We start from the raw sequence: 22,032 nt of genomic DNA on the forward strand, positions 1-22,032 counted from the left end.
TGCTGAAAGCAGCAGTCCTATTCCACAAAAATACAGCCAGCCACAGAGCTACCTCACAGGCCAACAGAGAGAGCTGGGAGGGTGGCTGTGCCCTTCCTGCTCACTATGCTCAACTTGTTGCCCAGATTCCCCTGCCACACCCTCACTGAGGCACCACACCCCTGTTTGCCCGCTCCTGTTGGCCACACTCGTTGTTGCTTGCACTCCCTGGACCAGTTTCCATCACCCAGAAATGACCTCGACTCCAACCCCTGGTCAGCTGGCCTCGCAAGGCAGCTGGGCTGAGCTGCAGTTTCTCCCTGCCGTTTAAATCTCCCACAAACTACCTCAGCTCTATCCAATGGTCAGCTGATTAGAGCTTGCAGGACAGCCGGGCCGAGCTGGGCTGAGCTGGGAGGAGCTCCTCCATGTCGTATAAATCTCCCACAAACAACCTGAGCTCCACCCCTGGTTACCTCATAACGCCTCGCAGGGCAGCTGGGCTGAGCTGGTCTGCTCAGATGCCAGGACAGAGAGCTCTTGCTACCCATGGAGTGCCCAGGCTGGCCCACCAACTGCACCTGAAACCCAAAGGTTACAGGCTTTCTTTCCCAGGGATTCAGAGTGGCCAAGCTCAGCTCCGAGAACTGACACAGCAGAAGAGCTTGTTAAAGCAGTCAGGGTGAGAGGAAGTTGCTGACAACTTACTCGTAAAATAAGGGAGTCAGCAAGAAAACAACACCATTGTAACACTGCTCAAAACTATCTTGTAAAATCGTCACAGTGGGTGTATTTATTTTCTCCCTGCCCCCCTTAAACAGAATAGTCAATTGCTGTTCTCAGGGCATTGAAAGGTGTGAAACAAGTTTTTAAGGGTGCCTAAGCCCTTCTGAGCACCACACTGTGGTTAGTCCAAGAGGGTGCTTCAGACAGCACAACATTTGAACCACCTTCACACAAAATAGGTATCACGTTCAACATCACTGTGGATGTGCTCTCCAGCTTCCATGAGCAGTGACACAAACTCTGCTAAGCACTGAGTATCTGTTGATAAAGCCCTCAAGATCTGTCAAGAGAATCCTACATGGGTATACAAATGAGAAAAAAATTAAGAAATAATCACGTAAGTGAGGAAAGTATCAGATAACAAACAGCTGCAAGTTCCTGATGTAAAGACTCCGGTTCAGTGCCCCCTCCCCTTCTCAAAAACACAGCTCACAACACTTCCAACTTTTGTTTAGGTTGTAGGGTTTTGTTTGTTTTTTATTAAAAGGCGGTTTCCAGATACCTAATCATTACTGCGTTGTTTGTGCAGGACAAAAAAACCCCAGCTTTAAATACTCAAATACACAAGTCAAAACAAGCTGTTTCGAACTGCTCAGCAGTGCAGGCTCAAGCACTTATTTGCAATGGCTTTGTACAATCAGTTCTACATAGCGATGACCGTATATAAAGAATATAGTACATACTATTGTTTTCATTGTCAATTTACAAGAGAAAAAAAATAAATATTTTCCATTCTTATTATACATTAACACTTCAGTAGAAAGTTACAGCTGTTGTGTTGGCATGACCTGCAATGTCAGGAGGAAAGAGGACATGCATACTTATCTATTAAGAACTCTAAACTATGACTTTGTAATAAATTACAGAGGATAGATACCAGTCAAGAGAATACCGATTATCTGAATTCAGTACATTTGTGATTCTTGCTCCAAGGTAAAAGCCAAAAATCTTGCTAAATACAAAAGCTAGTAGCTTGCATTATGTAAATAAGACAAACCACTTATGGTACAGCCTTTTCTTCAAATGTTTGTGAATAAATAGGCTTGTGGTTTTTTTAGGCAAAAAAGATTAAGTTGTTGAGTTGGTCCTTGCATCCTTCACACATAACTAGCACCATAAAGATACAAGGGCCTCAGCAAACACCGAAATTTCATGCTTAATAGATAAAGCATGCATTCTGTAGAGTTTGTGCATGGTACATATTCTGTCCATTAAGGTTACTGTGCAAAAAGAGATTCTCGACCACTGAAGATGTTTCTGTAACTCTGTTAAAATTATTAGCAACATTTTTAAAGTTTTGCAGGCCTGTGTGCGACTACTGAAAAAAAAAATAAAATCATACTTGTGGTTCACCCCTAATTGCTATACACAGGCACAGTACAAACTGACAAACGAGACAACAAAGGCAGCAGCCTAAATGTCCAATGAACTGGGAAAAAATGATTGCAGTTTACTAAAAAAGTTATATAAATATTTTCAAATTGCACAAAGCTTTGTACAGGTGGATCTATCAGTGCAAATACATATACATGAGGTACCAATTCACTCAGATCTTTTTATAGGCCAGATCTATTTATATGTATCTCACAATCACTCTCTTAATTTCCTGTTGTCAGATAAATGCTACAGCTTGTCAGCCTCCAAGTAAAATCAAAGTCAAAACAATTTTTCAGCATATTCAATACTGTAATTTGTATTCATTGTAATTCCCCTAAGATTTAGTTTCTGAGCTTTCACTACTGAGACTGCTTAATTAATTTGTTTTTTAAAAGCACTAGCATTAATTTTGTTTTTCAAGATTTGACACGATTATAGGGGAAAGTTAAAACTGCATATGTAAACGGGAACAATAACTATAACTGGCTGAATATTTTAACATTGTTTGAAATTTTAGTAAGTACTGTTAGGAAGGAGAAACACAGTTATTGCTATTTGGAGACTTAAAAATAAAATAAACCAACCTGAAAGCGTAAGACAGGACTGTTCCAATAGTGAAAATTTGCTAGATACAAAACAGCATTCTGCCTAAAATTAGTCCTTTTGCATCTGAACACTCTTCAAGTTATCTACAGCTTTCTCTTCCAGGTAACTATTATGACATTTACATGGAACTATGGATTTGAAGTGGCTAACTGTGGGACACACACAGCTTTTCAACTCTGGCAATTCTCTCTTGAGACGTTCCAGCTGCTCCACCTGGAATATATTTGGTTGCTCAGGATTTGAGTCATATATCCTGAATAAATGAGAAGAGAAAAAACATTGATCAGTATAAACTGACAGTTGACAGAAATGCACACTAGATAAAGCAACTGGGTTTGTTTTTTTTCCCCTAATAGAGTAAAATTAGGTATTGGCAAGTCTATAAAGACAGTTCACTTGAGGTTAGTATCCAAAGTTTTGCTGCTCATCTTGCAATATAAAATGGTATTCCTTTTACACAGACTGATTAGTATTTCATTGGATATACTAAAAAGCTACCCACTGGCATTTACTTACTTCGTCTCCTGAAAAAATCTGATTTTACAGGTGGCACAAAACAGTAAGAGCAGTTTTCCAGGCTTCAAACTTAAAAGCATAAGAAATTTCAGAACCCTGAGATTATTTGAACAGACTGATATACTACTTGTACATTATACTGAAAGGAGTTTATACTTACTGTTTCAATAACTGTTTCACCTCCCCCCAGTTCAGAACCACCTCTCTTGAATTACCATAACAATATTAGGTCAAGAGTGAAAACCAGAAAATCTGATCTTTCTTCATACCTAATGTAAATTAACTACCTACAGCATTTCAAATAGTCTATCCTCATTTCAATTTCTTGTTTTCACACATGTAAACAAACCTGCAGGATTTAAAATGTCACCTCACACAAGACTGTCCAAATCCAACACACAGTTTTGAGTCTGACAATGACACTGAGCATAATTCAAATACTATTTTGGTGTAACTCATTATAAAGCAAAAGCAGTCATGTTCCTGTAGCCCAACTACGGTACAACATGTATTGCAATAGGGATACATCCTGATCTCTCAACAGTAATTTCTAACAGCAGCATGTTATTTATATCCAAAATTTCCTTCTGGGAATCCAGTTGTGCATACACAGTTTCAGGTATTGCACATCTCCAGGTTAGTCTCCTTCAAATGAAAACTCCTGGAAGAAATTACCATGGCTTCTGCCTTAGTCTTTTATGAATACTCATACCTTTCCTTATGATTCCTTAAAAAAATTAGTTTGGTTTTATTTCATCATCCTTTGTCCTTCATAAGTTTTCAAGGCATGTCCAAAAGAAATGCAGTGTCACAACCAAAACAACAGAGTGCAAGGTGCCTTTTTACCCCAACAAGACAACTTGTGAACTGCTGGCAACTCTGAGACATCCAAAACAAAATGCAGCTCAAAGACTGATATAATAACAGGATTCAAATAAGGAAACACTTCTACAGGAAATAATGATATGGATCACATTCTCTACAGTATGATCAAGGACAATTTCTGTGAAGAAACCCCTCGAAGAGAGGATAAATGCTGTCTGTTTTAATGAAATTCAAATAGAAGGCATAGCAGTTAAATTACTTGCACAGCACCTATAATCCAATACAGGCCTAAGATATAACCCAAAATTGCCTTATGGAAGCTATCTGCAAAATAAAAGCTCTGCTTTCTTTCCAGGATGCAGGTATTTCTTCAGTTAAGTTAGCTTACACATTATGAATTTCTCCATGCATTCAAGACAAAGCACTGAAACTAGAAGACAGTTTTCTATACAGCAATACACTTTAGTGACTAAGAACCTCAAGTCTTTCCCATCAGTTAGACACTAGAAGAGCAAAGGCACGTTTCTAAGCACCTTGTTCCTAAAACATGGCTAAGCATGTTTCTAAGCAGCTTCTGGCAGGTATTTTATTAGTTCTTTACTACAGCATAAATTCTCCAATTCTTGCATCATATTAAATTCTTTTCAATTGACATTTTGGATAAATCCAACCCTCCAAGCTCCTTTGAACCTGTCCACCAGAGCCAGTCAGCTCCAATGTGTATATAGTGTTTCTTCTACAGCAAAAGCAGAGAAGACACTTTGAAGCACAGCTTGTAATTCAGAATTTCTTGTCCTCACTTTTCGTTCGGGTCCACGAAAGTAAGCCACCAGTTTGTAAAAACAGAGCATAGTTCCAGGATGTCTCTTAATTAATTATTTCCAACTTCACCATCAAAATAAGTAACATCTCCCTATCCTTCATTCTTCAACAGGACACTTATTTGTAAGTAGCTATGCACCAAAGTTCCTCCATTCAACTTCCTATTAATAAGCAAGCCCCGCAGAAGACTGGGAAGAATCCTTTAAAAATTACTTTTTAAAATAAGCACTTTCTACAAAAGACTTGCAGGACATTGCAGGGTCATGCAGTGGATGTAAAACTGATGTGTTTAGCTCCTGTCTGGTGTTTTTGCAACCTCTGAAAACACACGAGACAAAAATCATCAGTATTGAAATACTGGTTTCATGCTAAAAAGATTTTGTGAAGCTTTTGATTAAAACTCCTCATTTTTCTTTGCATCAAGGTAAACTTGAGTTTAGTTGTATTTGCAACTCACAAAATAGGGAAGACTTAGATTGCCACTGCATAACATCTTAATCACTTAGATTAAATTATAAATCAACTAATACTAGTCCACTTCCTTCATATATCCATGCTGTTATTTAAGTAACATGCAGTTTCAGGCAAACAGGACAGCGCAGATTTAGACACTCTTCTACTTTTGAGAAGTGTTTGGAATGCTTTTGCCTTGATTGCCAGCTAAATTTGTGTTAAATTTTGGGAAGTTACTAATACCAATCAAGCACAGAGCTTTTGTCCAGAGTCCACAAATGCAACATGCAGCCTAAGAAAGCTCTCATGGAAAAGCTTTCAGCATAAGAATTTAGCATTTTTATGTAGTTGTGTGTATTATTCAGCAAACAAAAATCAGATCATGTAAAGTGAATGAAAAAAGATAATGCAAGTGTAGGTTAGCACCCACTCCCTCTCCACATTGGTATTTAATATATAGCCAACAGATGTAAAAACATAAGACTGCATTGTTCTTACTGAGTTAAGTATATTCAAATACAGAAGTATTTCCTAGACTGTTTAACAAAGCTTACCCAGGAGAAAAATACCAGATAAATCACCCCACAAATCCTGCTTTAAAATTCATCGTTTTTTGCCAAGCCAGAGAATTTCACTACAATAAGTTTCTTCTCTAATTAAAATCTAAATATCAGACTAATAACGCATTTTAAGGATGAGATTTCTGTGTAGACAGAATATACCCAGTCATGCACATAAAGTATTCTTCTGTATAAGGGCCCAAATAAAAGCCTGAAGGCAGAGGTGGCACCTTTCTGTAGGTTGTCCTTTTTAATATAAGTAATTTGGTTACTTTAAACACTGAGATGAAACTAGTTGAACACAGGAAAATAGTAGAGTATCATCCCAGCAACAGCACCAGAAAATCCATTTGGCTTAATGTCTTTGGATATATCTAATAACCTGCAGCCCAAGTGGAGAAAGGACTGGATGGGGGCAGAGAGGTGTGTGTGTTCTTTCCTCTGCCCCAGTGAGATCATTCTTTTAATATTGTTGGCATTTGTAAGCTTCCCAGATTTAGTCTTGCAGCTTTTCTTCATGCAAAGCAAAGTCAGAACCCCCTACCTGCATTTTTTTTTTTGCCCAGTGCTTGATATCACCAACTTTTGGTATTCAGGACACAGTGTTTCTGCCATCTTCACAACTGGCTACAGTGTTTTGGCCAATTCTATATGGATGATTAAAGTTTGGAAAACACAGCTTACAGAAATTATCGCTATGCAGACAGTTCATTATCTCAGAAATCACTACTGCATACAGTAACTCAGGGCCCCGTGAAAGCAACCAAAAATTCACTAAAATTCCTCTATTCTCTTCCTAGCTTATTCAGATAACTAGCACTTAAGATAGTATAAGTAAAGGTCTAGTAAACAGCAACACAGAACACCAGGCACAGCAATTTTTGATAAATATCTGGACTTAGCCATAAATCCAGAGAACAAAAATTCTGCAGAAAACATGGAAGCAGCAAGCCTTGATTCAGGCCTAGAAATATTCCGGAATTTGAAGACACAACAATAGCATGAACTGGCTTTACTCTAATTACTACAGTCCCTACTTACTTCTAGATCTTGAAACAGGCAAGTACATCTCTCTCTCGAGTTCTGCTTCACAGTAGTTTTAAATACATTTACTTCTAAGCTTCAAACAGCACAGGAATATGGATGTTTACACCATACCTATTTAAACTCTTAATATCAACTTCATGGTCTCAAACAATCTGGAAGATTGCCTCTTTACCCAGCAGCTCCAAGTGGGAGTGGAAACATGTGCTGCCAGGTTTTACATTTTGACATTCTGTCCAGGACTTGCAAATACCACCTGCATTTCAAAGTGTCCACCTTGAGAGATCTGATGCAACTTTCAGAAAGTGTCATATTTCTCCTAAAGGGACTTATATTAAGACTGAATTTAATTTTATTTAGACAATTAGTAAGTTTTGAAAAGTAATTAAGAATTGCAAAGGAACATTCTACGGGAATAAAGGGGAAACAAAATTTCCCTGCAACAATGATACTGAAAAAAGATAATTGTTTGCTACTCCAATTGCAGTTTGTAACTTGAAAAACGAAAAAAAATGCAGTGCAGAACTACTGGTTTTAAACAGCTTTGGAGTTTCTATTAATTCTGGGGTTCCTCTTAATAAAGTGGAAAGATGTTAAAGTGGAAGTGATAGACGGGGCACGCAGCGAGAGGAGAGATGAACACTATTAAGAATCTACATGATCTAAATAGTGCAGGAAAGTTAAGAAATTTTTCTTCAGTTAAATGCACAAGGGAATTCAGATTTCCAACAAATTGGCTAGTCACCAAAAGGTGAGATAAAAGGTGTTCTGTTATCCTACAACTCAAAACACACTAAACAGCACAAAAGGGACCATAAGACGACGTGTAGCAGACTTGCAGCCTTGACAGCAATGCAACAGCATTTAAGTAGTGTTGAGTATCTGGAGTAAGAAAAGCAACATGAAGTCAAAAATGAGGCTGTCACCTTCTTAATTTTTTTTACCATAGTAGTGAATATGCGTTGCACAAAGAGTAATAAGCTACTCTGGAAGACTGGATTAGTAGACATCAGATGAACAGACACTTTAAGAATATTTTACACAGCAGTGTTTCATTAAAACACCCCACCTATTGATGAACCAATAATGTATTACTTTAAGTTATGCACATAATAGGATCCAATCTCGTTACTCTAGGATTGTACATCAAAGAATCAAGAGTTTCATCTGCATTCTAGTCCAGAGATAATTTTCATCAACTAAAAGGGGCCTCAATCATGAGTTGTAGCAGAGGTACAACACACAGCACTGCTGTGGCAAGAAAGAGGACTTATGTTCTAATGTCTTCAGTCTGAAGCTGATCCCCAATGTAAAAATCTGATTATACTTTTTTATTGCCAGAGAATAGGAAACATTCTATACAGTACAAGAAGTGAGACCTCTGGCAAACCAGAGAAGCAATGGACCCACCACTCTGGAAGGACTCTTAACAGTCAAGAACAGATAATAGAGAGTTAACTATTTTATTTTTTTTTCAGTGAGAAAGAAAGAGCAAACATTATTTGATTTCTTGCCTCTAGATATGTTAAACTGACTCTCAGTTTTCAGTTTATAAAACAGACCCCTTGACAATTATTAATCCCTTTCCTCCCTTTTTATTTTTTCAGGTAAAACAATACGCAAAGCAATACTCTTACTAAAGCAAAAGGCTTGAAAGCCTTCTATAATTTGACACTTCAGTTACACTTAATGCTTTCCCAATGACATTCTTCTTCATCTATCAGAATTTCTCATTTAATACAGTTTCTCAAATTAATCATCATCTTGTATTAATGAATTTCACATCTTCAGTGACAAATGAGCTAAAACTTTTAGTGTTTATGAGGAACTAAATACCACAAAAATGCTTTTGTTCAAATATTTACCCTGATATTCTGATGTCCACCTGAATTCTCTGGAAATAATAGAATAGCTACCTTCTGTAGTGACTAATTTAGCAGTTCACCCTAGAGACCCTCCAAGCTAATTTTAATAGGAAAAATGGTGAATTCACAGCTTTGAAACACAACAGAACATTGGTAAAAATTAAGTTAAAATTATTCACTTAAGTTGTGTTAACTATTTCCACAGCTTAATGTAGAAAGCTTAAGCTTTCATCAAACTGTTAAATAATATTGTCCTCACCATATCATGTACATAACTTAAAAACTATCATCATGAATACCAGTAGCATCTTAAATGTGTGTGCCATGCACTTCTTCTTTAAAGAATCAAATTACATTTATGTTGATCTCAGAACAAATAAATTATTTTGCTTCATATACACAGCTGAAAGAGCGGGAATAAGTGTTAGACTTGTTCTTGATCTGGGTTTATGGGCTTCTTGTACTTGCAGTACAAGAAGGAAGATATTCTGTACCCAGTCAACCAAGAAGCAATGTGACATTTCACCAGAATCAAGATATAATAGTTCCTAAGCTTGATGATGATGATTATTTATAAAAGCTATAATTAAATACCTGTCATATATTAGCCCATGAACACCATATTCTCTCAACTTCTTCCTGTTATCTGGGTCATTTGCATCATCACCCCATGAAAAAATAACTAAGCCCTCAGATATGGCCCGTTTAATAAACGATGGATTCCTCAGCAGATCTTCAGAATGCACATTAATTCCCTGAAATACAAAAGACTTCAGTTAAAATTCATGTTTCTGAAACACATCAGTTTTTTTAATCTTTGACACTTGCAGCTCCTTATGACTTCATCCATAATAATAAAAAATAATTTATCCAATTAGAGAGTTTATTGATAGTGCTATTTTTAAAACACCGTATTAGACATTTGAAACAATGGACATTATTTTGGCAGTTACCCAACTTTATTGTATTTCTTTTATGAGGTTAGTTGGAATTTTAAGTGTTTGTGTGAAAAATGATAGATTTAAAACAAGTAGTAATAATTTAGTTTCATTTTACCGCAGAGTGGTACCAGAACTTGTCAGCTTACCAGCAAGTTTTCAAACTGTGCAAAAGTAATGGCAATTGGAGTTGTGCGAGATCTAAGATCCATAAGCTCTGGATAGAGTTTGGATTCTCCTTGGGTGAGAAATAACACAGGATACTTGTTTTGCTTATGCCGAATCCTGTTAGAAAAAAAGAAGTTCACAAGTAGGAAATGAAAAAAATAAAAAGCAGGGGAATTCAATCTTACTGTTTTGAGTGGAATTCCTCTCTGTGCTGCATGTTCTTCTAGTTCCTAGCTGGTGCAACGAAATGGTACTACATTTTAGCATCAGACTGTGTGACAAACTGCTCAGATTATTTATTTCTTTTCCCATTATAAGAGATTAACACACAGTTTAAGGGAAGCTTGACTTCATGTTGAACTCAGACCCACATCCTCAAAATGTTTATATAAAATCCTTGAAGGCTGTTTAATTCTGTAATTTTCTTCTTAAATGCAGGTTAGAGTAATATGAAGATCCACGATAAGAATTTCTAAACATGGTTAATATCAAGAACCTAACCTAACTAATGTATTTCTCAACTTAGATACCAGTAGAGTGGTATGAAATGACAACAGATGGAAGCAAAATTTCGAGAGTGGCATGTTCTTAACACACTTGCTTCTTAACCCTTTTATCAGTACCTTGACTTGGTTTTGCCTTGCCCATTGACTCTTCAATGGTATTTCATCAGTGCAGCATCAAATGAAGCTTCCATAAAGCCTTTCATTAACAGTGCTGAAGCACTTCTGGTTACCAAGTACTGCACCACATTTTTAGTTCCTATGTATGTTTGTTCACCAGTTCAACTCCTATGCTTTTTCTGTGCCCCAATACTTTCAATATGATATTCCACAAAAGCAAAGCAAACCACTTAACAAAAACCACAAAGAAAACCTAAACCAAACATGGGCAACAAAAAGTTCTTTTGTGTTCTGTCCTTTCAAAAAGGCAGATACAGTGAAAAATTGTAACAAGATGATTTGTTTTTTAAGTTGAGCTTGCATACCCCTGGAGCATGACTAAAAAAAGACTTTGGGATACCAGAAGAAACCCTGACCTTTTTTGTTGTGTCAAGAAAGAGTGAAGCATTCAGGAAGGCACTTGACAAAAATATCTACTATGACTTTGTTCTCCTATTTGATTTTGGAGTCATTTCTGATGGCAAAGTGGTCTTGTTTCAGTTTCCAACTATTTTGGCACCCAAAGTTTATGTCTAAGCAAAACAAACTGTTATTTGTTCCTGTTGGGTATTCTTATGTACAAAGTAAATTTTACAAAAAAAAAAAAAAAAAGAGAGAAAAAGAAAATACATAATTTATCTTCTTAACTTACATTGTACAAACATCTGCATGAAAAGAAGAAAATACAATTCTTCTTCTTCCAGCATTCATCAAAACAGTTTTTAGAATAATATCTAGAAAAAGGTTCATATCAAAGTAAGTTGACAAGTTGCCATCCCACTGTCCATCCTAGAAAAAGAAAGAACAAGCTTCAGCCATTTAAATTAATGGTTACTGAAATTATTTTAACCAGTAATGGTCTTTCATTCTACCTGAGCAAAATGAAAATTCAGTTTGCCAGTCTGAATACAGAAATCAACCCTTCAGTTTGCTGAATGTTAGTTACAGCTCTACAGGACTGACAGTCTGAGAGGCAGCTGAATTCTCATGGCAATAAGACTCAGTGAAAAATTCACTGTCTCCCTGTCTGAGGAAAACATTTCTAGGAAGCCTATTCTAATTTTGAAAATGCAAAAGATTTCCCTGAAATGTAAAGGAATTCCCTGATAGTCCACCAAAACCTACAGCAGATATTCTCTATTGTTATTTCTAAATAAACACAACCCTGTGCAATGCCTGAGCTTGGACCAGGTGACCCACTGTGGTCCCTTCCAACCTGACCCACTCTGTGATTCTGTGGAAATACAAATTCAGTGGTAAGATTTGTAGAAATGAGATATTCTTTGAGAATAGCAAGTACCAGTCTTCCTGCAGCTGACCTGTCTCTGAGAGCACTATTAGCATGTCTCCATGCATATGGACTTGCACCTATCACTCTCCTTAGTTTCCTTCCCCCACTCCAGGCTTCCAGTCCTAGCCTTTTTTTCCTTCTAGACTGAACACTAAACAATCCAGCTGAGTCTGCAACACTGCTGACTAGAAGGAAAGTTGCTTGTGTTACTGCACCATGTCAAATTACAAGCTTTAGCTGTCAGAGAATTAAAGTAAATCACAGGCACATTTATTTACCCTTTGCTGGGAGATCCATTTTATTTCTATGTTGAACCCAACATCTTCAGAAACAGACTCCAGGACCTGAAAAAAAATTAATTATGAAAAGACCCCAGAGTAAAGGAGGACAACAAAATACTGTGTGAAGGTAATTTTTGGGAGAATACGCTGGAATTTATGGCCAGTGGTGTCTAAGAGTAAAATTAACCCCCCCAGGTTTTTAACATTTAACACAAGATACATATACACCCTTTTTTACTCTAATCTCAACTTAATAAATGCATACAAATGGATAAAATCTTAAGGACAAAATTTTGACAAGGCACAAATGCAAGTCAATTCACCTTAACACGTATAAGAAATGCCCCATTTGTTCTCCTAAAGAAAAATTGGGTTTTATTTCTCCAGAAATATATATAAACACATAGTCCTAAGTAAGAAATCCATGAGTTTGCCATTATGATGACGATGATGAGAACAAAAGTTCTTTCACGTGAAATTCTTGTAAAGAATTATTTGTAAGGTGCCTTCAAATCAAAGGTGAAGCTCACACAAACAGTCACGAATGAGGACATATTTCTCTGTGGCTGGCTCTGCTAGATGGCCAATACTATGTGATGAACTGCCTAAGGCCAGGTGGTTGGTTTTTTTCAACATTAGAAACAATTATCAATGCATTAAAATGCAATGCCCCTGTGTACCATGAGCTATGCAACTTGGGTTCATGAATTAAGAAGCTTGAAATATCTGCAAACTACTACTTTTAAGCACTGAAAAGCTTCCAGTGGCCAACAATGAAGCCCATATTCTCAGTTCCAGCACTGATATCGGAGACCTAAAACCAAAAATTAATATCCCTTGTGTGCAAAGCTGAAAGTAAAACACATACTTTCATGTTCCACAATCATCATTATCATCTATATTCTTTGTATATAAACCTTATATTATATATAAGGTTTGCTTACTCTTTGCAGTGAAGGAAATGGCTGGGTCTCAAAAGCAGAGTTTTCCTCCTCTTGAAAAGATGCTGGAAAGAAATACGAAATACTGAATCAAAACAAACAGCAGCATAATCCCAGTAATCCCAGCAAGAAAAGGCTGGCTCAAACTCATAAGGCTTTTAGGAGTGAAGAATGAATCAGGTCTACCTTTTGATTACCTACGCCTTCCCTCTAACACTGACGTACTCCAGCAATGGTGTTGGCAATTTCTGTTTTGCCAGTGGGAAAAATTTTTTGACAATCATTTAAAACCTCACCATAATATTGATCAGAAATGGCTTCTCCCATCCCTCACCACTTCACTCACTGAATGACATCAGTAGAAGCAGCCTTGCCTATCAAGGCTTATTTATTTTATCTTTTCCTAGACTGGGAGGATGTGTGAGGTACTTTGACCATCTGCTGTCCCTATAAAGGGGATGAATTAAGGCCAAAAACTACAGCACCTATAAGACACCCTACAGCAGTTACCAAAGTTCTTGCTGGCAATTCTGAAGAGCTGAAGTTAGAGAAGTCCAAGATGAAACATTAGTGGTAACTTTGTTATGTTTATTCATATATTGATCTATATATGAGAATCTTCCACAGTCCTGTCCCCTCTTCTCAAGGGAGTAACTTCTGTTGAGGTATTTACTTCCCAGCAAAGAACTCCACAGCATGCACAGAATTAACTACATAAGCATTTAGAAGTGTTCAGGAAGATGACAAATGTGATTAGAACAAGCAACTGTAGCCACAGAATATGTATAAATACACGGTAGTGAATCAGTCTCAAGACTCTTCCAAACTAGTACGTACCATTCTGATCTTTTACTTTCAGGGCAGTCACGTGAGCCAGCTGAAGAACATAAGAGTAACATTAGCAAACACTCTACCCCTAGAGATCTTCCTACATGCACAATGTAACAAAATTTCCTTAAAAATTAGTTTTTAAGTTTTAAGGTCCACTATAGACACAGTTTTAGTAATCTGCAAAAGAACAAAGGACATCCTAGTACACATCACAATTTCCTTTCAAAGTTTGTTTTAAAGATTTCAAGGAAAACATGCTTACTGAAAATTGAAAGAACATGTTCAAGGGTAAAGGCACACATAGTATAATTCAACAGCAAGATGTGAAGAAGTCTGAGCATTAATCTCTCCTCTAAGTTTAATCCAGTGCAGAGGGCTGACCAGTGTTATAACGTTGTCACATACTGAGACAGATATTGGACCAACTCCCTCGCTCTATTAAAATTCCCTCTTCCACAAAAAGGAGCAGTGCAAGTAACTTCAAGTAAAAATTATCATATAGTTCTTGGATCAGCCAGATGCTTTCCTTGACTGAGAACAGGCATCTCAATGGGGTCTTTAGTGGCCCAGTCTCATCCCCCGGCTCCCCTTTGAGTCAGACAGGGCACTTCTGCTCAGAAGGTAGAGTAGTTCAATGCAATCCCTCCAATATTCGAAAATTAGACAGACTTCAGGACAGATTTTTTCTTCAAAGACTTCAAAGCATTGGCTTTCAATGAACCCCACCTTCAATTTCAATCTTCCTTATTTTTTAAAAATTATCATTGTTAGCATAATGATGTGGATCTACACAAGCTGTCAGACCACCTTTCTAGAAGATGCAAGTAATGAAATTTATTCAAGTTGTAGCCACGTTGCAAAAGTATTTTTCTTGGAATTAGCTAATTGTTCTATTCACACAATTTTTAGAACTGTGCTCTCCCAAACTGTCTTTAATTACTGCCAAAAACTCTAAGCTTCATACACAATTTGAAATTCTGCACATAGCATATTGTACTAGCCAAAGTAACAATACCTTCAATAACTGCAGCTGATCAAATGTAAGTTCTTTGACTGCAATCTCAAACAGTTCCAAAGGCTCTGTATCCAGTTTCTTTGAAGAGAAACAATACATAATTAAGCATAACTGAAAACCACAAAAAAAGCCTACATGCTTTTAATATGGTAACATTAAAGGCAACTATTTTTTTCCTCTTTTATTGATAAAGATACAAGTTATATCTTAATAAGATGATCAGTTTTCAGGAGACAACACAGTCACTTAAAAGCATAGAACATGTGTCCATTTGAAAAAACAGGATTTGTTTCACACAAGTCAGAGGCTTTAAAGTTCTTTCTTCACAAAAAGTTAGTATATTTATTCTATAAAAACTTGATTGGTTAATTGGGAAAAAGGTTTGCAAGTAAAGAAATGCAGTAAAAAATACTCCAAGGCAGTTTACTACTGTCTATCCAGTGTCACAAACTAATAAAAAAAGACAAATGTCCTGGGGTAAAGTTGAGACACTCACACCCTTCTCCCAAAATAAAGATCTGGTGTCAAAAAATTTTGTCCATTTCTCACATCCCCTCTTCACCACAGAAAATTTTACTGAGCAAGACAGTAGTGACTGAAGATACACTGAATATCCACTTCACTTAGTAAAGTTCCATTTCCACAACTGCTCAAAACCAAGCTTTTTATAATTTGCAATATTGCAAAGGGTGTGAGAGTTTGATGACACAAGACTTAGTGCCAAAAAGACAGGACAGTCTGCTCGTAGAACCTCTGTTTTAGCTCTTTTTCTTCTGATCCACTGAGCAATCCAAGAGTTCTTCAGCCTCACTTACACATGAGACATGAAATATATTGTTTACCTCACAGTTAAGGAACAGAGCAAAATGCTGAAGTTAAAAAGGGTTAAAGAAAGAGTTAAAAAAAAATAATGTAAGTCAGGCCATTTTTGGCTAATCAAACTCTCTAAATGAAGGAGATCCTTGTTTCTTCCATTTTTCTGCTGTCCATCTACTGGGATCCAAACAAAGCAGACTTTGGTTTGACCTAAAGAGTTATGAATACATAACTACTTAAGACAAGTAAACATTTAAGTGTCAGTAAGAGTGAGAAGTCATGCTGAGAATCACACTAACTCTCCCTCAAAAAGAAACAAGCAGAAGTTGTTTTAGACTGCTCTAAAACAACTAAAATAGTCCCCCAGGCACTACTGAATATAGTGGAGTTGCCTGCTTTTTTCTTCCATATCTTAAATTTAAAAGAAAGCTAAACGATAACTATAATGTTGGCTTGAGGAGTGCCAAAAAACCAGTGCATCTCAAAAGCTCTTTCTGCAATATCAAAAGGAAAAACTCAACTTCCCTGCTCTACTTCATGCACAGAGTAATGCTGCATATTTATTCCCATTCCATCCTTTGAGTCCCCAGAATTATTTCTATGAGAGCTTGGCATTTCAGTTTCTGGAATGGTCATACTTATAAATAAAATACAAATGTCATCCTCTTTACCTTTTTCATGGCCATGCAACATGTGAGATCATGGTACACAATAGGCACGTGATCTTTAGAAAGATGTACATCAAATTCCACATACGCTGCTCCCTACAGAAAATTGAAGAACACACAGAACAAAACAAAAAAACCATTAACTACTCATGCACAAGCACTACAGAACTGCACACAACTTGTCCAGTATTTACAGGTCCTGGATATCACACAGAAGTTGAATTCAACTCGCTGTTACCAGTTAAGTTATGCTCAGCAACAGATTAATAATGAAAAAAATTTCATATGGGAAAGTATTTTAATTACCATAATGCAGCTCGCTCTCTCTCTCTCTATATATATATCTTGCTCAATCTTGTAAACACTCTAGTAAGATTCAAGTATTGTAAACCTGGTTTCAGAGAAAGGCTAAGACGATATTTTTAAATACAGATGTTTAAAACATACATGCCTTTGCAGTGTCCTTCCTCCCTCCTCTCCACTACCCCACCAAGAGACAAGGGATGGCTACATATTGCAGAGCTTTAGGGAGACATTCCATGCAGCAACGAGCTTCTGGAGTCACTAGTGAGTAACACAGCAGAAGTGTGTTATATGTGCAAGAGCAGAAATAGCTGCATCCAGTATCCTCCTGTCCTTTCAGCTGTATGTTATTTTCTGTTGAGCTTAAAAAAAGGGAAGAAAGATCCAAGAGCTCTAAGTACAATCTTTTTGAAAAGAGGGAGGGCCAGAAAGAAAGAGAAACAGTAAAAGGTTTGAGGTTTTTACTTATTTTGACTGTCTGCAAATCATTCCTTTGAAAGGCCTCCAAGAATGCCATTCATCAAATTAATATCCTGACTCACACTTTTCCAATCAGTTCACAGAGAAAATAGGACAGGCTTTTTTCAGCACTTTTCTCAGCAAAAATATTTTTAGAGCAGTGGCTTTCAGCCTTCTCAATCTGCAGATAGTTGAAAGCTCTTTTCTGGTGATGCTGCTACTGACTCCGCCTCAACGCACATTTCTTGTGGGCTTTTTAAAACCTGCCCATAAACCTGCAGTGTCCCATCCAGAGATTAGGAACCACTGTTCAAAACAACTTAGTAGCTACAGTTTTCTTCTGGTCTGCAGTCAGCACATGTTCCAGTCACTGTGTTCAAATTATACTCTGACTTCAAAAGAAGAGAAAGCTTTCAGCCATGACTCCTGGGGAGTACTCCAGAACCAGTAGCCAACTCCAGATTCCGCTCCTATGCCTTTAACAAACTTCAAAGGTGTTTTACAAGGACCTGTATTAATACCACTAAGGTATAAAGGCTTAGGAAAGAGAAGTTAAGCAGCAGGTGATCTCACAGCAGCACATGACTGTGAAAACAAGAGCCAAAGAACCTCTGAATGTACTTCTGCCTCCAGCTACTCTGCTGCACTAGACTGTCTAAATCATTCTTGTCACTAAACACTTCAGTGATCAAGATTACTGGAAGGAATAAAAGTGACCACCTCCATCACAGAGTTTAGGCACATGAAGCTAGTAATTGAAAGTCTTCTCTTAAGAGTTTCAAGTCTTCACTATAGCAAGCACCGAAACAAAGGACTGTTTTATTCTATCAGCTCAGCTCCCAGGTCACATTTCCAGACACCAAGTTTTGTTACACAGCAGTTTCTGAGTGAGACGTTTGGCACCTGAGAGTTATGCTGACGGACTCCAGCAGTGCCAAAATTTTATTCATTTGTTCAAATTTATTCCAACCCTATGTCTCCACAGGGTTGAGATTAAAATTCTCTCTGTATCAGAACATATTAAATGGAAGAAATCTTGATTTTTTCTTTAATGAACTTGAAAATAAGAGTCTGATCTAGGTATTACTTCCCACTACTCAGGGAACTTCCACAGTGATTTGACATAATTTAACATCAGTGCAACTACCATTCACTGTACTGAATCATGGAAATTAAGCATACAAGCCAACCCAGTTTAAACTACAGGTACTACATGTGTGAAAATGTGTGTACATACATGACTAGCAGCATTCCTCAGAGAGGCAATGGTGTTCTCTTGAACTTTAGCAAGTCTGAAATAACAGCAAAGAAAAAGGTGGTGTTAGATGCAGCATAGCACAGAAGTCCATTGAAACAACAGAAATACAGATCAGAAGTTTCTGTTTTGGAGAACACCCACACTTCATATTGAAGTGACTTGACTGACCATGGGCTGCAGCTTTTTTAAGTGTCCGCTTCCCGAACTGATGTCAGTGAAATGAAACATAATCACACCAGATTAAAATACAAACAAACTTACTTAGCTGTTGTTGTAGAGTTTCCTGCTCCCCTGTGTCCAACATCTAGAGTTGTTCTTGGTTTCCAGTATTTTGCATATGAAGCCTTCATATCACAAGTGTATCCCTGGATCGGTTTAATAACTATGTAGTCCACTACAAGAAAAACACCAATACTTCTCATGTCAATAGATAATGGATCACTTCAAGTGAAGTTATCTACATCTGTTGTTTGCATCAGCTGTACCTCTAACTTTTCCAATTGTCTTCCTTGGATTTCTGCTCATAATAGCAAGCGTAATAATTCCAGCACTCTTCCCAAGTTCTTCAATTGTGGATGACAGGAGGCAGGCAGAACCTACATGGCCTGGGAGCGCATCGCCCTGTACTACCTTCTCACCTAAATTTTCCTAAAAATGAAAAAAAAAACCCAACAAACAACCAAAAAAGAAAAACACTTACTATTATATGTAGGTGAGAATTCTAAACAAACTCTTCTTCCTTGCTCCTCAGGAAGATACAAACAGGCACTGATGTAACAAGTTTGTGTATTTAAGAAAACTCTCATTTCAGGCTGAAATTGTTTAACGTGAAAATCTTGATGGAAATCTAAAAAACTCACAATTGTCTTTGAAAACTTAGATTTGACAAGCTTTTCAGGTCAAAACTGCATGTGTGAAATAATCTGTCTTCTAAAAAGCCCAAGTCATATTTAGAACGAAAATTAACTGGAATAACATACATGTTTAAAATAACTTTGTATTCATTTCCAGGGAAGGAGGAAGGCAACTAATAAGCAGAATGTGCACTTGACCAAAGTCAAGGAACTATGTAGACACTTTGTAATTATGAGTGTAAGTGATCTCAAGGGCATTTTCAGACCAAAGAGAGAATGCTTAAAACTTTCTTCTGCATACACAGTATAAAGAGATAAAAAGTTGTTTTCTTTAAAATGGACTTTGAATATTAGGATCTTTCAGGGGGAAAAACAGAGTGCAAAATAACAGAGTAATGAGAATCCAGTTTTAATTTGCACTGGTTAATTCAGAGAAATCTCCTCTGCTTATAACATAAAAATTTAGATTAAATAATTGTGATATAACTAGTTCATATACACATTGTTCAGGATCAAGCAGGAGATGTAAAACTTAGCTGTGGCAAAGGATAAATATCAAACCAACCTAACTACAGTACCACACACAGAGATTTGAGTCTAATTTGTACTGACATCTAAATAATCAGAACTGGAAAACTTTCTGTGCCACATCAAGGAGACTCACAAAACCTTTCTGCAAAATGGGCTGGGAGCCAATAGCCTCATACTTGTGTAAACAAATCCAGAAGATCCAGGAATATCAGGCAGTGGCCCTGTTTCAACAGTGAAATCTTCACAGTAATTCAATCTAATTCTCAAAGGCAGACTGGAGCTGCTTCCCAGGGGTAAACAGACGTACCTCAAAAAAATCAAAGATTAATTCCAAGTTATCAGGCTCCATGGTTTGTATTGTGTATTCTATCCATCGGTCTGGCTGCAGAGCATAACCACAGTCTGGCTGAGTGTGTCGACATTTGTAGTCATTATTACTTATTAAAGAGAACTCCACAGTGTTTGCCATTTTCTGAGGTACAGTAGGGGATGTTTTCTCTTGGCCCTCTTCATCATCCTCATCTTCCTCTAGGCCTTCTAGGGTCAATTTTACTCTGTTCAACCAGATATATAAAACAAATAGTTAAGTCACAGAAGTGTCCTTGAAAAAGATAAAGAATTAGAAAGACACTTGAACAGAAGCTCATACAACAGAAGAATTCTTCTCAACTCCTCTATCTGCAGGACAGCACTACATGCAGTGGGCCCTCATAAGAGTCAAGAGTTTGTAGCCATTGCCTAAATCATACTTTAGTCAGATTTAAGTGCTCAAGTCACTACTAAAACATGAGCTTGGATAAATATGAAAATTGTACTAAATGGTCTGAGAAGCAGCACTTTACCAAACTATTTGGGTTGCCCAATAAACAGCCTTCTTCCACAGACTGATATCCATAATGCCAAAAGGCTAATGAAAAGCACTGAAAACAGCAGTAATCATCAACATCAAGACTTGAATGTTGGCTGCTGCTAAGCACACACACAACTTTATGTCTCTATGAACAGTGGTAAGGCAGATAAGTACACTCTATTAGACATAAGTAATATAGTCTGAAGTAATTAAGTCCCTTGAGAAATCCTAAATGATCATTTAAGCTGAATGCAATTTCTGAGAAATCCTGGACTGAGAGGAATGAACCTCTCCATAAAAGATTCAGAATTCTTTATTATGCAGAGCAAACCTTCCACACAAAGTCAATTATCTCAGTGACATAAGCTATAACAAGCAAGGAAAAAAGACAAAGCTCTGGAGAGCACATTGTAAGTATTAATTCTTAATTAAACTTCCCATTCATCAGAAGTTGGAATTGGTGGGAGGAGGAATCAAAATTGGAAAAAAAACATTAAGAAATCAAGTATCACAGAATCATCAAATGGTTTGGGTTGGAAAGGACCTTAAAGATCATCCAGTTCCAACCTGCTGCCATAGGCAGGGACACCTTCAGAGAATTACGTAGGAACACTGCAGTTCCAGCCAAAAAGCAAGAAACACAAAGACAAGCATGGAGTAAGTATTTGTGCCGAAATACTTCGAAAGTAGCCTGATAGTACACCCCTATCAGCAACCCAAAATTAATTTAAAGGTTGTATTAATTAAGTAAAGAATAAACAGTAATATTGACAATTAACATTAGGTAAATTGCATACTGAGATGAGCAGGCTCTTACCTAAACCTTGATGTTTTAAATTTCTTCTTAGATATCAGTACAGGTGGTTTTTCAGAATAATGCAGACGTAATCTTATTTCTGTTTGACATGTCAGCCACCCAGCATCCACAGTTTCAATACCATCTGTCAAAAAATCAAACAAAAGTAGTAGACACTTTAGTAACTTATTTTAGGGAGATCTAGACAGTTGAATATACAAACATATAAATAGAGTTCCTCTAATATCATCTTCCAGACAATTCTCCTCATCACTAGCTTATCCTACAGTATTTCAAGAGCCATTGTTGAGTGCCTCCTTTCACCAGTGTTTCTAAATTACCCAGAACAGAAAACAGATACTGCACTTCTAAGGGTATTAAACAGAAACAATGATCAAGTGCACACTGTCTGCAGGAGAGCACTAAGTATTCCAGTGTTAATTTTATATATGCTATCAAGGGCTAAATTAAGCCTCCAAAGGCAAACATAACATTCCTTTGTCCTGGGATCTCTCAATACATGGAATAACACTGGAA

The 22,032-nt window shown here is 37.1% G+C and overlaps 1 protein-coding gene across 8 annotated transcripts in view; it reads right to left on the reverse strand.

Annotated features, from left to right (window-relative positions):
- Positions 1 to 1,210: 1,210 nt before the first annotated feature.
- GPCPD1 (glycerophosphocholine phosphodiesterase 1) overlaps positions 1,211 to 22,032 on the reverse strand; it is a 44,015-nt gene continuing 23,193 nt past the window's right edge. For 7 of the 8 annotated variants that reach the window (XM_027662980.1, XM_027662981.1, XM_027662975.1 and 4 more), the window contains exons 7-20: positions 21,517 to 21,640; positions 20,157 to 20,403; positions 18,950 to 19,112; positions 18,726 to 18,858; positions 18,444 to 18,498; positions 16,448 to 16,540; positions 14,961 to 15,038; positions 13,952 to 13,991; positions 13,118 to 13,179; positions 12,171 to 12,236; positions 11,254 to 11,390; positions 9,921 to 10,056; positions 9,428 to 9,588; positions 1,211 to 3,001 (exon numbers count right to left, since the gene is read on the reverse strand). In XM_027662980.1, the coding sequence (XP_027518781.1) occupies positions 2,797 to 3,001; positions 9,428 to 9,588; positions 9,921 to 10,056; positions 11,254 to 11,390; positions 12,171 to 12,236; positions 13,118 to 13,179; positions 13,952 to 13,991; positions 14,961 to 15,038; positions 16,448 to 16,540; positions 18,444 to 18,498; positions 18,726 to 18,858; positions 18,950 to 19,112; positions 20,157 to 20,403; positions 21,517 to 21,640 (1,700 nt within the window). In that variant the 3' untranslated portion in view covers positions 1,211 to 2,796. Of the gene's footprint in view, positions 3,002 to 6,468; positions 6,572 to 9,427; positions 9,589 to 9,920; positions 10,057 to 11,253; positions 11,391 to 12,170; positions 12,237 to 13,117; positions 13,180 to 13,951; positions 13,992 to 14,960; positions 15,039 to 16,447; positions 16,541 to 18,443; positions 18,499 to 18,725; positions 18,859 to 18,949; positions 19,113 to 20,156; positions 20,404 to 21,516; positions 21,641 to 22,032 lie in introns of all 8 variants that reach the window. The other variant, XM_027662982.1, reaches the window with a different exon arrangement.

The sequence above is a fragment of the Corapipo altera genome, unplaced genomic scaffold (genome assembly GCF_003945725.1).
Source record: "Corapipo altera isolate COAL_440 unplaced genomic scaffold, ASM394572v1 94, whole genome shotgun sequence".
In the NCBI taxonomy this organism is placed as follows: domain Eukaryota; kingdom Metazoa; phylum Chordata; class Aves; order Passeriformes; family Pipridae; genus Corapipo; species Corapipo altera.